At 42.6% G+C, this 17,203-nt stretch overlaps 1 protein-coding gene across 2 annotated transcripts; it reads left to right on the top strand.

The window, feature by feature from the left end:
- The first annotated feature begins 10,967 nt into the window (after positions 1-10,967).
- LOC120850091 lies at positions 10,968-15,251 on the top strand. 2 transcript variants are annotated; one of them, XR_006078132.1, is made up of 4 exons: positions 10,968-12,364; positions 12,555-12,622; positions 13,255-13,402; positions 14,972-15,251. XR_006078132.1 is itself a non-coding variant. In XM_042292642.1 (4 exons), exons 1-4 carry the CDS (start codon positions 10,988-10,990, stop codon positions 15,217-15,219), a joined length of 1,140 nt encoding a protein of 379 aa, XP_042148576.1. In that variant the 5' UTR covers positions 10,968-10,987; the 3' UTR covers positions 15,220-15,251. The 2 variants fall into 2 exon arrangements, 1 of the variants encoding a protein (XP_042148576.1); XM_042292642.1 differs by lacking the exon at positions 12,555-12,622 and having other exon boundaries at positions 10,968-11,403; positions 12,132-12,424; positions 13,220-13,402.
- The last annotated feature ends 1,952 nt before the right edge of the window (positions 15,252-17,203 follow it).

Genomic DNA, 17,203 nt, shown 5'->3' on the forward strand with positions numbered 1-17,203 from the left:
GTAACTGCCCTACCGGCTGATGATAACGGCCATCGGAGCACGACCAACTATTTGTTGTGATCGGGGCATTCGATCGGACGCGGGTTGGTAAAGATTTGGAAAACACGAAAGAATAAAAGATGTAAGGACGAAGACAGACAGCGCAGTTCTTTGTTGACATGAAATGTAAGATCAAGCACATTATTCTGTCGGATCAAATGGTTTTGTTGAATTAGGTTTAGCTCGCAAGTCAGCCGACGGGTTCTTCGGCGGGCTTTCAGCTTTCTGCGATGCGTGTTTTAATCGTGAGCGCAGGCTCAAACAATGTAGGCAGCGGCGCCAAATAGATTTGAAACGAAGAAACAGCTCGGACGCGTGGAACGAACACACATAGAGATTTGGGTTGTGTGTGTGTTTATACAGCCTAGAACTTGGTCTGCTTCACAGGGGCGACGAGTCTCCCAGCTGTAGATGAGAAATTTAGCCAGTGCGGTACAGCCGCTAGCCTGGGGTCTTTAACGTGCATCACACAGTAGTGATACAGGACCGCACGCCGGTACGATGCTCATCCAGATCGAAACGGGCAGGGGTGAGGCTCGAACCCAGGATCCCTGGGTTCTGCAGCGCGAGCTTTCGCTCCAGGTGCTCCGAGCTGGTGTGCGCTAGACCACTCGGCCACCGATCCCCCACACATAGAGCTCACATCACAGGAAAACGCAAACCACTCACCTTTCGTTCGACGATGGTTCGTAAAGGCACAATGTTTCCGATGTTCCTCAGGGCGTTGAACAAGGCTAAGGAGACCGCGTCTATTTCCGTGCTCCTATTGGTCGTGACGTCACCAAATTTCGTTCATTAAAGTGAGCGCCGAAGTTCTCTAGTCGCCGGTCGAGGGAACGGGAAATTCACCCCCCGCGGAGGAAGGCAAGGAGAAAACGTAGTCCCTTGTTTGTGAAACGATAATTGCAGTATCGCGTATTCTAAACTAGAACTATTTTACGTCTTGTGAAATTATCATGCACAACATATCTGAATGAACTGAAAATTGTTTTTTTAGCGAAACTTTACAAAGGCCGCCAAAATTTTCAAACATACGATAATTTCATTGGTCGGCGCAGGAACAGAAAAGAGACCGCACGTATTTTATTCCTGCGTGATTAATAGGCGGTTCTGCCTTCCAAAACTGAAGATACTCATTCACTGACACTTCCTTAACGCCATCGCACCAAAAAGTAGCTTCCCCAAAAACCACCTGAGTGCCCTTTAATTGAATAATCCGTAGGTTAATCGATGAAGTGCCTAGCCCTAGTAACCGTCACGACCGCCTGACTAACTAACGTGTGTTCATGAACCTATCAAGTATTGCTGTTTTGGGTCACACTTGTGTCACACTTTTGAAGTTTAAAATTATTCGGGGCTATGCCGATTTTTAAATTTGAGAAAAGGCGACTAGCGTTAATATTTTTTTATCGAGAAGTCTTCGCTGTTATGCCACCTAAATCGGAAACTGCGCAGATATTTGTTGTAAGAAATTTTCAGTTTAGTCGATTGTTTCCAAACATTTCTAGTCACCAGAGGATTGATCAACAAATATACACAAAAAATATGGTGTCACAATGCAAAAAAAAAAAAAATATATATATATATATATATATATATGTGTGTGTGTGTGTGTGTGTGTGTGTGAATACCATTAGGACATCACAAATTTAACACAAATTCGATGATAAAAAATATGTTGGAGCGAAAAGATATATTTCACAAGTAGACAAAATGAGAAGAATGATGATTCTTGAATATACATCTCATAGATGTCAAACCTCTTCTAGTTTGCCTTGCAAAGGTCTCAAAATTTAACCTGGCTAGTTTCTGTTAAAATGTAAATAGAACGAAACAATCCTTAATGTATATAAAGTAAGCAAAAGACAAGATATATGGAGAACTTATACACATGTGCTCAGGCTCCCAGCAAGCTCAAAACGTATGATAAAACTACGGTGCATGAACGCTTGAGGTGAGGCAACCACAGAGGATATCTTAGCAGGTCATAGCCCTTAATGGCTTTTTGATATGATATGTTTTATCTGAATGTCTGAGCAGGTATCAAAGTCACGCTGTTTGACATACATCTCTGCTTTGCCGAACAGTATAAAAGGGTACGTAAAAATTCCCGTAACAACATTTCATCGGCAATCTGAGGTAAGGTTGTTTCGCTTGAAATATACTTAATTCCGAGTATGTTTTGCAGGCGAGAAATATGCTTTAAATCATATGTATATAACTGCATTTTTTACAGTAAACGAAGCTTTTGAGTTGTCATTATAACTTACTTCTGCCCTCAAATCAACTGAAGGGCCATCTCAATTCTTGACCGTTAAACGAAGTACCGTCATCGCTCACTTTGTATTTAATAAAATCACCCCAAATAATAAAAAAAATGGAACGATTCATCTAATTCTCATCTGATTCCTACATTATAATGCCCTTAATCTTCCGCAGTCTTAAAAAAAAAAACACCGAAAAGAAAAATAATTTAAAAAGTCTGTGTGTTGGACACGCTTGTCGAGAAATTCATTTTAATCGAAAAATATTTTTTTAGCGCAATGTTGACGGCGCGAGATTCATTTACGTTGCGTCTGAATTATGCGCGCAAAGTCCATGACGTCATGGAATGGTAGTACACTCTTTCCACCTCAACGTGATGGCTACAGCTTCTCACTGCCACTGCTTTTCTCCTCCACGCGCCAGAAATGCCGAGAGAGAAGACAATTGGAAAGGAGGTGACTACCGTCAAAATCGCGTCTTGCGCCGCCAATATTTCTCTAACATTATTTTTTTTTCGCGTAAAATTCAATTTTTGACACGCGTGTCTCCACCAGACTGTTTATAACATCTTTTCTTTTTCCGTTTCGGTGACCCCTTAAAGGGGTCATGAAACGCTTTTCCAACTTTTTCCTGTTTAGCTTTCCTCCTCAACTCATAAATCGCGCATTCCACCAAAAGAGTTAAACAAGACGAAAAAGGGGAGACCCCTCTTTCTCGCACTGTCGTTTGTATAATCCGGACACATCCATTCTCCCCCTAGAAGATTAGCCCGTCGCTCAAAATTCAGACAAAAGTTGCTTTCCCCACCCCGTTCATTCCGAAGCTGACAGTGCTGTTGAAGCTACGTAATCGTTGGACCAGCCACACTTGCCACGTGAGCGTGGCAAATGTGGCTGCAGAGAATGAAGTCAGGTGATGAAAGGGAGGCGGCTGATTGGTCCGGCAAGCGTGTAGCTTCCACCACAATGTCAGCTTAGGGGTGAAGGGAATAAGTGAGGTCCGGTTGCGTGTGACGTCAGTTTGGACCCGATGATGCGCTTTTGGGACCGCGGATGTATCACAGTGAAAAGGCAGAGAGGTCGCGAAGGGGAGGAGGTACGAAATAGTCCGCTCTGTTTTCAAATTTTCGCACTGAAAGTCAGGCTTTTGACTTTCTACCTTTTTTCTTTTGGTCCACTGAACAATGTGCTATTAGTAAAATCCCAATCTAAAATGATTTATCCCAACCCAAAAATCGTTTCATGGGCCCTTTAAGAAATGAAAAAAAACTTAGCTTTATTGAAAAAAAAAAACGACTTTACTGTTTTTTTTTATTATTTTGATTCGTTTTTTGTTTTAAGGAGGGTATTGAACACTTTTATTATATACTACTAAAATATTCTATCGTGTTTCAAGGCAAATACTGTATTTTGTTTTTTATTATCATACACTTTTATGAAAGGTGACGACAGTGTGAGGAACCATGTCAGCCTTGAGATTCTCGCGTCTTCTCGTCCTTCTTGTAGGTGAGTTGGTGCCCAATTTTCTGGTTGTGCTTTGCTTAAAACAGGCTTTTTTTATTTAATAGACGCGTAATTTAACATTCAGGCTACCCTGTATAAAAGCAGCATTTATTTGTCTTCATACATATAACAAGAGTCTTCGAAGGGAGATATCATGCATGAGGACTACCTCTCCCCCTAAACCAGCCTAGAAAAAAAAATTAACAACACACGTACGTCATAAAGTCTCTGCTTCACATGTTTCAGGGTGCATTATTTTCTTGTGTGCAATCTCGGTTGTGTTGTCGTCATTCTTAACCTAAAACAGCTCGTCTCGCCCATTAGTTTGTTAATTATGTGTGATATTCAATCGAGGACTTCAACAAGAAACGTTTTGGCTAGAATGCAGAAGATAAATTGTAGTGCAATTAGATATTGATAATAACTAGTGTTTCACAGAAGAGACTAATAGTAAAGCAGCAACAGTCAAAGTGTCTTGAAATATTTTGTTTATATTTCAGCAGTTTCGGTGGCATCGGGAAGAGTTCACGTTGACCATAATGAAGGCAAGTACCAAAGAATCGGCTAAATCCAAACTAAGAGATCAGACCGCGTACGACACGAAGAAAATTTCTATACACCGTGAAATTCAAAATATACCAACACACATTGGTTTAGTAGTTTAGCTATCGCGTCGAAAATATAAGCATTCACTCCAATAATACGAACGTTCTGGGAAATTAGAACCTTAAAGTATTGTATAGTTCCACGCAGAGTTGTGAACAATGTAAGCTGAAACGACTGAGCGACGACCGAAATGTTCCACTGGCACTGCTGCAATACATGGAGATGAACTAGCAACGAGATGTAACATGCGGACAGGGGCGAGGTGGCCACTGCGGACTTACTAAGCCTGTTCGTTTTTATTGTGGGAGGAGCACTTAGCCTAAATCCTTTGTTCCCGACCACTCGATCTTGTCTCTCATTTCAATATCAGGGCGGGTGTATGTCGGCGCCGGGTAAATCATTTGTCAAGTGCATGGACCAGCCAAATTGACGATAACTAAAAACGCGCGCGGAGTCGCACGTTCTCTGCAGGAGCGCGCAGTTCTCAAGCATGATCAGACTGTCCCATGTAGAGTAGGCACCACAGTCTGGTCTGGACGCTATCTTCACGTTGCTGGTAGGAAGTTCTCGCACCGAGGCCGTGCAACCTGGAAGTTGCGCTCACGCAAGTACGGTCGTTCCATTTTGCTTTGTCTACGACCGTACTTGCCTGATGTATGCACGAATCGTGCTCTTGTTTTGCCTGTCACAATTTGGTGACCATTTGCTGCTCAATCGTCTGCGTGGGAAGGCTACGCAGTAGAAAAATTACTCGTTATTTGGTGGTCAGTGTTCAAGTTGTTTTCATTCGAGCACGCTGAAATATTGCCGCGCGCTTCGCCGAGCGAGCACGTGCGTGGCCGAATGTTTACCGTGCTTGTCTTCCGCGTGGTGGCCTCAGCTTCGATTCTTGGAAGCGGCCGCTTCTTTTATTTATTCGTTCAAGTTAGCGTTCCCCTTGTCGTCTGATCGAAGTATGAATGTTCTGCGCCCCAAACGTTCTACGGCGTTTGTACCAGAAATCCAAGCGGGTAAAAAAAAAACGCATCTCTACGTGGTGAATGACGGTGATTGGGGCGAAGCTCTGGTGGTGTTTGTCTGCGTAGACGCTGAGCCGCAGCATGCCGAGCCTTTCGTTCGTTTTCATCCATGTCACGGTACGGTCAAATGCTCAAATGCGTATATAAACACGTTCCATACATTCTCTTTCTGACATGGATGAAAACGAACGAAAGGCTCGGCATGCTGCGGCTCACCGTCTACGCAGACAAGCACCACCAGAGCTTCACCCCAATCACCGTCATTCACCCCGTAGAGATGCAGTTCTTTTTTTTTTTTCTTTTTTTTTTTGCCCTACACGAGCACGGGAGCACGTGCTCACGTGCTCGTGAGCACGAGCACCCGACGCCGGACATCGGACGGACATACGGACATGGTAACCCCTAAGGAGCTTCGCCCCTAAAAAGGTTCTTTGCGCGGTGGTCCGAGGCCAGGCTCGCCCCAGCGCTCGATCCTGCTGTTTCGCCAACATCGACGACCGCGACGCTAACCTTCTCTATTTTGTTTTGGGCACAAGTTTGCGTAGTAAACGTTTAGTTTTTTTCAGTTATTAGCCGCCTCATCATTTGATATTCGTGGCCATATTTAGCAGCGTCTTGTTATGTCAGAAAAAGTAGGTTGTCGGATCGCTCGCCAACAAGAAGCAGCAACCGGTCTGTCCCGCACTTGTATTTTATTTATACCTATTTTTATATGTTTTGATTCTGACGCTGCCTGGTGGCCTTATTCGTGATTCAGACGGCTGTTGTGATTAGCTCCGCATTCCCGTATTCTTATTTTGCAATTTACACCCGGTAACGAAGTGACAATATAGTCAATGGTTCTAAGATATTCCTGTAGTTTTTCTGCAAAACATTTTTTTTTTGTCTTCAGAATTTGCCCTTTATATATTTCTACTTTGTCGAAGACCCCGCTTGATGATATCATTTATCATTAATGCAAACTAATTCTGTATATTGCTCAATAATTGGAATACGTATGGTACCACTAAATGAAAACTATACACCGTATGTATGAGCGTAGGTTAAAAGAAACAATTCCTACCAATAGCCTGCTTGAGGGAAAAGAACCGCTTTCGGGAAATAAATTGCCAGCCACGGTGGACGTCGGGGATTAAAAAACAGGATACTAATGAACTAAATAACTACCTAAAATTTTCTAACTCTTTAATTAGTGCATATAAAGGTATGACACCAATTAGAAACTTATGTAATGTGTAATGTCACTGAGAACTCTTCAACCAGTGAATTTTAGAGAGACTTGAAGCACGTGTGACGAGTGGGAGTGCGTTAAAATTGCCACTCGTGGAGAAGGCACCAGGCTGGTGACGCGACAACACGAATAAGAATATCAGCCGCGTTTCCGCATCGGCAGCCTTGTGCCTGCTGCACTAGGGGATTCTTTCGTGCACCTCAACACTTCACATCTGCTTTAAGTTTTCTCAAATCGACTGACCTATGCGTCTTGAATGACGCACGTGGAAAAGTTTTTTTATTGAAACTTAATGTTTATTTTTGCTAGCTAAGAATGAATTAGTAAATGGTAAATAACCTGCGTGAAAACTATTCAGACAGTCGGTTGTATGCTTGTAATAAACTTTACGAAGTGTTTATTAGTAAATACCATTTTCGTTTGCGCGACAAAAAGAAGAGCATTTGTCAAAACTTGTAATAACTTGAGTTGTGCGTACAGTCTTGTAAACGTTACTCGCAAAAAAAAAATAATGGTATGAATTACAATTAGTCTCGGTCAAAGAAGTAACAAATTACACTATCTGATTACTTGAGAAGAAAAGTAATCAGACGATGTTCGAAATAGCAACCGTTAATTTTCCGATTACTTCAAGTTTTCAAAACGACAGGTTTTTCTTCCGGTTTGAAAACGGGTCTTTTCTACTGTCCCTGATTCAGTTAGACTCACCGAATTATAAACTACCATTCTTCTGAATCTACCCATTGTTCTTAATTATCCTGTCAGAAGCTTGGTTCAAGGATGCGCTGCTAGAAAACTTGTAGAAAAAAAGGGGCGAAATTCAAAAGGAGTGGGAAAATAGTAATGGTTACAAATAATATTATTGTGATTTCAAAAATCATTACGTCGCTCTTGTGATTACTTCCTGATAAATATGTTCAAATGATTACAAAATTACTTCAAAAAGTAATCAACTACAAGTAATTCGGTTACTTGTAAGGAGTACCGTACAAGTTTGAGTGTACCACAGAGCAATGAGCAGGCTGTAATCTTTTTATGAACAAGTAATAAAAATGTTTAAATGTAAAACATTGAGCAAGAAAGCTCATTGGTACACCCTTTTATGAGGTTTAAACTTTGTGAAAATGTAAGATCGAAAGCGATACATAAAAATTTCGCTGTGTCTGAACAGAAAATCGGAGTAGAATGGCAGGCAACACTCTGTATTGTGCGTAATAAATGATGAATATTCAGGTTCATAATTTTGGGGGGAATTGCCAAACATACAAGCTTTGTTTCGCAGACAATAATATCTATAAAATTAGTGCCAAACTAGTCAAGTATTTCTGCGAAGTATTCCTGGGGCATTTCAATCGCGTTCAGATGAAAAGAAATGGTTCGTTAGCAAAACGCGTGTCATTTGTGCTATGATAAAGGGTTCAGCTTGAACGTGGCTTAAACGTGTGAGTGTTGCATATATTAAGCAAAAAAATTTAGAGAAGCAAAATTTTGGAATCACATACTTTTAACGAAACATTAGAGCTGTCTATTTTGTCGAGTCCAAAGGCAAAAATGTTAAGTACGAAACAAAACAAAACAGCGACTCGCAGTGTAAAGCGCCTTTTAGACATCAAGCTAAAGCAGGCCCAAACAAATCAACTATGTTCAAAACCGACATTTAAGAATCCGATAGGGCTCCGAAAACATGTTAAATCAACCGTTGAGTTCCTCGTCAACCCTATGAGTCTGGAGATATAAGGTTGCATCTAATTTTAAAAAATGTAATTATATAAATAAATCTTTGCAATGTTTTAACATTGTAGAGGAGACACAGCTCTGCAGTTTTTTCCTTAATCGCTGAGGCCTCCACCGTAAAAAAAAAGTTTGAACAATTTCTGGTTCTTATAAGAATAGAACCCGAGTCGGATATTCTGTTCAAGATAAGGAGAAGTGTGTGCTGGATGTACATATAACAAATTTATATGAAGATTTCTAAAGGGTATTTTATCTTATCGTTGATTTTAATTATAATATTATATACATTATCATTATGGTAAACTATGCTGAAAGCACTTACATTTTGATTTCTATTCCGACATTAATATTGCAATAGATATCCCAGAGCGCACGGACACTTCACAACGACCATGGAGTGCATGTGAACATTATTGTCCCTTTTATTCAAATATGACGAGAATACACATATTTAACGGCTTTTTGACTTGAAGGTAAATGTATTGTTGCTTGGAAACAAATTACTGCACAAATCTGCGGCTTGCATTACGGGCTATATTCAGCCGCCAGAATGAAGGATCAGTGACAGGGTATAACTATGGTAGAAGAAGCTGTTTGTCCTATAATGAACATGCGACATCAAACCCTTTCCTTCTTTTAGGTCAACCTGCATATGGTTGCCCCTTCAACGACATGCTGTGCCAGAGCCACTGTCAGGAGGATGGCTACTTGTACGGGGAATGCACAGATGCCCTTCTTTCTACTTGCATGTGCAGATGATGATTTTAGCAAAACGTTATTTGTATATGCATAAATATTTCATCGCGGTGATGCAGCTTTGCTTTATACTCGTATGTTTTTTTTTTTTTTGATGCGTCAGATTGTGTTACCTGTGTCACGCAGTTCTCAGGATTGGTAGTTTGCAAATATCTGCAAAAAGTGGAATAAATTTGTGCCCTGGTTTGTGTTGTTGTTCCCTGTAATGTTTGTATTTTTTCACACTTTGATCGTGACAATGCATTCAGACTAAGAAGGCAGCCAATATAGCGGGTAGTTACATGGGGTACATTTTTTACGCCATACCTCAAATTTTCTTAAGGCACGCTAATAAATGAAATCTGGGCAGGTATTGTACTTAGCGGAGGCGTCATTTGCTGCGTTTCGTTATTACGAAGCACATCTACGCTAAGTTTAGGAAACTGTATTATGAAATTAGAAGTTTAGAATTGAAATCGCCCTTTCTTATTTCAAGTATTAGTAGCTCGTCGTACAACTTCATCTTGGTTATTTTCGAGTTGCTAAAAAATATGGCCCATGCCGGCATTTTTTTGTGACCACGCCATTGTTGTTTTTGTGAGCTGAGGAACTAAAACAAAGGTTATTATTATTATTAATATTATTCCTATTAATCTTCACTCTGGTGGCATTTTTGGTTGCTGTCCTTGTACTTTGAAAGTGAGCGGGTCAACTGTTTACACTGCGATTCTTGTAAACCGATGCAAAACGATAAGCCGTAAGGACTGGCCGTGCAAACATGCAAATTTGTTTAGACTTATCCGAGTGTTAACTTAGCGTGCACCCAACTTGGGATGTGGATATTGCTAAAACCACGCAGAAAAGTAATTTGAGTTTATTACCAATAACAAGAAAAACCCCTGAGGGTGAGAGAAGATGTTCAAGAGTAAGTAACTAAGACCTCACCATTTAATATTCACACATTGTCGGAAAGTTTCACAATTAATGCACGACACCTTTAAAGGGACCATGAAACGGTTCTGAAATCGAATTTCATACACCGCGCGTTGTAAAAGGTGTGAAAATAAACACAGAAACACAAAAATAAGGAGCCAAAAAAATTATTCGCTATAGAACTTTTAAAAGAAAATTGGACTCTTTTGCGCCTCCTTTCCTTCGAAAGCTCTCTGCCTTTTCACTGCGATGCATCCGCGGAATCGCTGCACGTCAGCCGAATCCACGTCACCTATTGGGTAAGAGCCTACCTCACCAGCACCGCGATCGTAAACAATAAATAGCCGGCGAATGTTTCCTAAAAGTTTTGTTAAATAATATTCAGATCCACATTTTGTAGCATATATAGAGATGTGACGAAAATTGCCAAATTTCATAATGTTGAGAGCCAAGAGCCATCTATCGTGTGGTAAACGAAGCAGGGGCGGTAGGGCCGACGGGCCGACAATGCCGACAGCGTTGGGCTCAGTTACTTGGCCGCGACGTGTTCTTCTCGCGCGTCCCGACTTCAAGCAGCAAGAAAAAATTACTTGAAACAGACCACGACGAACAAAAACGCTGGATCCATAAACACCCGAGAAAAACCAGAACGGCCACGAATTCTCCGACCCGCGAACAAGCGAGCTCTGCAGAAACGCCGTATGAATTACCTTCGTAACACGGTATGTACACTTTGTTATTAATATGCCATTTTTATTCTGACACGACTGCACCTCACTGTCGAGCTATAACAGTTTGTGGGAGCTACGTGCAATGCCGGTCCAACCTTTCTTTGCCGAGTGTCGCGTCACTAGTAGAGAGTTTTAGTAGATCGTTTTGGCTATCCCGCTACGCTATACGCTAGAGCGACGACACTACGGCGCATGCGCGCTGCTAGCGGAAAATTAGCGGAGCTGCGGAGGCTAGCGGAGGCGCGCTGTTCTGCAAAAATAGCGGGGGAGGTAGCGGGATGTGCTAGCGCGGGTCTCGCGAGAACGAGTCGTTGCGAGATTAGGGAAGGCCGGGGAGATCCAGCGTTCTCGATCACTTCCAAGAAGTCCGCGATGTCCGCCGCGTTGAATGTGCCCGCTGAGCGGTCGCGCTTCATCGTGGCAGACGCCATTCTGCTACTACAAGAGATAGCAGCGACAAACCCATTCGATGACCACGACAGGTGGCGAGCAATCACAGAGATGGTCAACAAGACAACCGTAAAAAACTTCACAGCTCGCGCCATACGCGAACGCTGCGACCTGCTACTCGGCCACTTTCGTCGAGAAGACAGGGCAAACTTAAGAAAGTAAGTACAGTAACCTTTGTTCCTTGAGCGTATTTTAAGCGGAAATCGGCGAAACATTCGGTCTGCGGCTCGTTCTGAGATCCACTGCCTGAACTCACCTGTGCAGGACTGGCAAGCGGTGATGCAATGAGGGCACAGCCACGGATACGCCAGATTTGTATTCATAGTACGGGTGTCGTGTTTTCGGAGTTTATATCTTGTGAAATTGGGAGACTGTTTTACGGAGCATATATTTTGCAAGGAAATCGTTGTTTAACGCAGTTTATTTTCGTTATATTTCCAATACTCCGAAATTAATAAAGAGATGGTCTGCGTTGCTCTTTCCCAGATTTTCCAGTGATTTTTCCCGCCCCGGCCAGCGTTTTTTAGTCAGCTCATATCGATTCCCACTGTACATTTTATTTTCCTCTTCCCTTGCTCATGGGGATGACCTTTTAAGTAGCCATGTGGCTTGACCACATGAGACAAAATGTGAAAATTGATCGGATGCAGAGTTTTGTATTCCTGTTTGATAAGAGCCAATGGCTATGTTGATGCAGCATGACTTTTCATGAGGCAGTTACTTGCTGCAGGTGTGACTAAATAAAATTCAGGGTTGTTGCGTGCAGATATGCTAAATCTTAACAACTCAACTCACATCTAACAATTAACGATACTAAATCACCTCGTGTTGAATTGAAATATATACTCCTGCTGCAATCATTTCCAACTTATTCTTTAAACATTAGGTCTGGCACAGAGGAGCAATACTCTGAAAAGGAGCACCTGCTCCAAGAAATAAATGGCATGGCGAGGGAGTTCGGCCACCAAGTCAGGGTCCAGCCCAGGAAAGTGGGCATGACGCCGGGCAACGCCATAGGGCCAGGCAGCAGGACCAACAAAGCTTCTGCCAGGGCAGAGCTACACGCCGCCAATGCCATCAGGGAGACAGCTGTGACGGCGGTCAATGCAGCAGCCGCTGGTGCGAAGAACATAGCCAACGCAGAGGAAGTAGTGGACGAAGATTTGGACAACATTATGGGCAAATATAATCTGCATAGACTAGCGTCCGAAATCCTAGTCTCCAGTGATAAAAATGGGGAATAATAATCTCAATTGCAGGCTTTTGTGAAGAAATGGGCTGTGCATAAAACAAGATTTTTGCTTTTCAGAGCACTCTTGGCATCGGTGTCGTTCTTGGAGCTTCATCACTATGCATTTCCGACATTCTTGAACTACGGTATGCACAAAGGTTCCTAAAAAAGAAAAACACGAAGTCTTGCAAAAATCACAGCCCCCTCAAGTGTTGTGGCATCAGCATAAACAAACATTGCGGTGCCCATCGAAAAGAGCAAACACTGGTCCACAGATATAGATGAAAATTTGATTCTACTGGAATGTGTGATGACATACTTTGTTACAAAAACGAATGGTGTTAGTTTCATACATTTATAAGGCAATTCAGGTATCTTTATAGTTAAGCTTGAAGTTTCACAAGCCACAGAGAACTCGAGAGGCTGCCTGTAGTCTGGAAGGACCCTTAATGATAAGAAAATTCACCCAGAAACTTACCTTCTTTAAGGCCATTAGCTCTCCCCGAGCCAACCTTTTCAATTGCACCCCCCCTCCCTCTCCCAGCCTCTCCTACACTTCTCTGCTTCGTTTGTAGAGGCTGTAGAAGAGAACCTCAGCCTGTGTAGTGTGCCACATACTTACAGATGCTTCTAGCATTCGTTACAATTCCTTTGCACGATTCACAATAGGTTAACCCTGTGCTTGAGGCTGAGCGTTGCCAAAACTGTGATTTCACTCAATTTCTTTCACACGTTATGTTCAGGTGAGGAGTCTCCAGCGTCTCTTCTACTCATGCAGATGTGTGAGAATGGAGCCAGAAGCACGCCTGCAGTTGCCACGCCTGCCACCGGAGGCCCTTCGCAGTCGACGTCCACCGATGGGGCCAATGGGTCCGATCGCACGAGGTCACCACCACCACCTAGGACAAGAACTGCGGCACTGCGAGGTATGAATATCAATATTCACTAAGCATTTTATGATTATTTTTTGTGCAGTGTTTCGAGGACCACTTCCATCTTACTTGAGTAATTTCTACTCCAGGCAAGTCTTGTACTAGACATCAAGACTCCCAATCAATTGGAAGGAAGCATGCTAAATTGAGCGGTGTGAAACACTTTTGCCTTCCCAAGCACGAAGAACCTCAAATTGCATGTTTCATTAATTGCGTTGTTCAGCAAGTAGTCTAAACTAAGCTCTTTCTGCTGGAAATTGTTTGCTTTTCATGGGTGCAGCTTGTCGGAATTTTATTTTTTCGAGAACAATTCGAAGTAGGTAGAACAGTGCTGAAAAGAGCTGCAGGAGTGGGTGCTTATGTAGCTAACTACATGCCACAAGCTAAATTAAGCACCTGTGTTGAGCACCTGATTGTTTTGAGTGTGTGAGCCATCAACACAAAGTGCCCAAACTCCCTATAAGAGCTGTCCAAACGGCATGTTTTCTGCCGTTCGTGGCATTTGCTGTACCAGCAGTGGAGGTTTTCCTACGCTTCCCATCTGCTCTCATACATTCTTTTTGTCAGGAGAAAAGCTTCCCTGTGGTAGCCTGCTTTCTCCGCGGCAAAAAGAATGTACCGTAGAATACCGCGCATCCGCCCATTCCACATTAAGCACCCATATCCAATTTTTTAAGATATGAAAAAATATGCACAGTACATTTATATGTGAAATTAATGACCGGACAAGTGCCAATCCCCCATTTTTTCGTGATTATCTCTAAATTTTGAGTGGGCGCTTGTCCGGTATTTTATCTATGAAGGCGGATATAGAGTGTAAAAAAGCCTTCACTTCCGTCACGGCAAATGTCGCAAATGAATCCTATTTGGACAGCCCTTTACGTTGCTTTTGATGAAGTGCGGCAGCAGTGTTGAGGCAGGACTAACAAAAAAGGCAGGTTGAGCAGCAGGCAGTACCACACTAGTGAGGCTTCACTATTTTGATTGGAACTGTACTTTCACGTGTGCTGAAGCCTAGGTTCTTCGGTCCGGCATTAGGTATCCCATGTGCAACGGCTGCAATTATTTTTAATTTACATTCAAAGCATAGTGAATGAAATATGATTTTGCCTGGGGACTCCATTAGCTGCCAGTGATTGGGTTAAATATGTTCACTACAGCTGTTGACAATGCCCACCCGAGTGAGTTAATTCTTTTTGAGGTGCTTGGTTTGCAATAATCAGTTTCATCTTAATAAGGTGGTACAACAAGAGCTACAAATGTGTTCTCAAATGTGTGGAAGGCACTTTTAAAGCAGGGGTGCACCTCTTATCAGAAAGGACAGAACGAGCCGGTTGGTAGGGATAATTAAACTTGAAGAAAACGAGAAGGACGGACAACCACAAACTTCCAATGGAAGTTTGTGGTCGTTCATCCTTCTTGTTTTCTTCCTCAAGTTTAATTCTAATGAGAACATATCAGAAAATTAGAAACAACCAGTTGCTTATCGTTGTACGGGTGAACCATATCAAAACTGTTTTCACTCTGCTGTCATTTTTCCTGATTGCACATGACTTTCTGCAGGAAAGAAGAAAACTCGCGATGGGAACGTGGCCGCCTTCTTGCAGCAGCGCAGTCATCAGGAGCGAGCCATTCGAGAGAGGGAGCTCGATATAGAAGAGTGGAGACTCGCTCTAGATGAAAAACGGCTGGAGCTCGAGCGTGAACGATTTGCCGAGGAAGCCCAGGCGAGAGCCGAGGAAAGGCGCGAGCTCTCCGAACAGCGACGGATCATGTTCGAGTTCCTGCTCGCTCAGGCCAAAAGGAGTTGAAGATTTGTGGCTCTACTTCCAATAAATGAAAATGACACATTTTATTGAATATGATCTGCAAAACATTCCAGTAATAAAGGACACCATTTACAGTGGCAAATCTTGTTTTAGCCATGAACACATCAGAAAAAGAAAAAAAGTAGATTGATATAGTCTGCAAGTTTTTGATTTTGCTGAAGATATAAATATGTACAATGCTTGAGGGCAGGTAGACACACTGTACAATATAAACATGTTGGATGGCACAGTCTGACGAGGTGAAAGCAGATTTGAAGGAAAACCAGCTGCTACTTGGAAAGCTTGGCAACGAGACACCTATTTCTGTCATCTATTTTGCTACTGTAAAAATGGCACGCACTATCCCACTTACATCATAGTTCATTGAAATTGCCTTGTGCTTCATCTATACTCTGTTTACCGTTAGGCTGAGACTGCAGCTAATGCCACAAAAACGAGAGCTCGGGGTAGCTGCTTTGAAGTGTTCTTAAAGCGGAAAAAGCACTCATGCTAGAAATGCACCTCTCGAAGCTAGGAGCGCGGTCTAGCTCGCACTTGTACTTTGGCTGCAGTCTCAGCTGAAGGGTGAACAAAGTATGGTTGGGTGTCGTCACATGGACAATTTAAAATGACTGCTAGTACTAAAAAAAAAAGTTTGTACAGAATTAATTTACTCACTTGTTATGAGAATGTAGCACAACACAGCATCATATCATGCACTTCAGATTTTGCCAATTTACTGCAATGCAACCAAAAATGTTATTGTAAACTTGAATGACTAGCAAGATTCTATTGGTACTTCCAGCCAAATTGAAGTGGAAAAAACTATGTTAAGTGTCGAAAATTATAAATGGCTACATGCTTGTTCACTGACAGTTAATAAGACTACCACAAGATGTACATACAATAAATTTCTTGCTGCCGGCTCCTTGCACTGTTCGCAGTTACTGGCGCCACCGGACGCTGCAGGCTCTGCTCCATAGGACAGTTAGTGCTTTCGCATTAAAAACAGACAACAAATTGTGGACAGTAATCGAGTGCTCCTGAATCTCGACGGGTGCTTTAAAGTGCCATAGGAGCTTTCAGCCTGCAAATCTGGCACATCACACCTGAGTATTTCATGGTATACAGAAGCTGTTTGCTATGTTTTAGAACCTTTTTTTTTTATAGCATTCTAACGAATCACTGAATCACTTGGAGAACTTTGCATGAAGGTAAAAGTAGGTTGACGGTAGATAACTACATTGTCACTGAAAAGGATGGCGCAACAGGGTAGCTTCTTCATTCGCCCCGCATCCAATTAAGGTTCACCATATTTGACAGCACTTATGAACTATTCACGGCAGTGCACTTGTAAGCAAAAAGCAAATTGTTGTGTGTATGTTTATACAGTCGGAAGTTAGTCTGCCTCAGTGGGCATCTGGTGTCTCAGCTGTAGATGAGCAATTTAGCCAGTGTGGTACAACCGCTAACCTGGGGTCTTTAACGTGCACCACGCATTAGTGATACACTGTTAGCAAGTTCCGTGTATTTGGCGAATATTTGGGGTGAAAAACACGCTATTTACACAAATTACCATAAATTTACACGATGAGTAACGGATAATTCGTTCAGAAATCATGCGAGGTTGTAAAAAATGTGTTTTGGTTCGGTCATACACGCATAACCGTGTAGCCGACCTCGATAACACGCATCGCCCCCGGCGACGACCGCGGCATTGCCGGCTATCGAAGTACCGGAATGCTTGGGGACACACTTAGAAAGGACCGTCGAGACAAATGCCGCGGAAAGAAACATGTCTCGGAGACAGATATGCACCAAAAGCAATTGCGCCATGTCGCAGGACGTTGGCGAAACCCGCGCTTACCGTGCTCGCCGCCATTTTCTGGTCGATGGCAATGCGGCTTCCCTCATGTCGCCCATGTTTGTATTTAGTTTAGGGGTCTTGATAATAGTTTCTTACACACCACAAATAAAGTCATGGGTC

This window comes from Ixodes scapularis, unplaced genomic scaffold, assembly GCF_016920785.2.
Source record: "Ixodes scapularis isolate PalLabHiFi unplaced genomic scaffold, ASM1692078v2 PGA_scaffold3__209_contigs__length_174095766, whole genome shotgun sequence".
Taxonomy (NCBI): Eukaryota; Metazoa; Arthropoda; class Arachnida; order Ixodida; family Ixodidae; genus Ixodes; species Ixodes scapularis.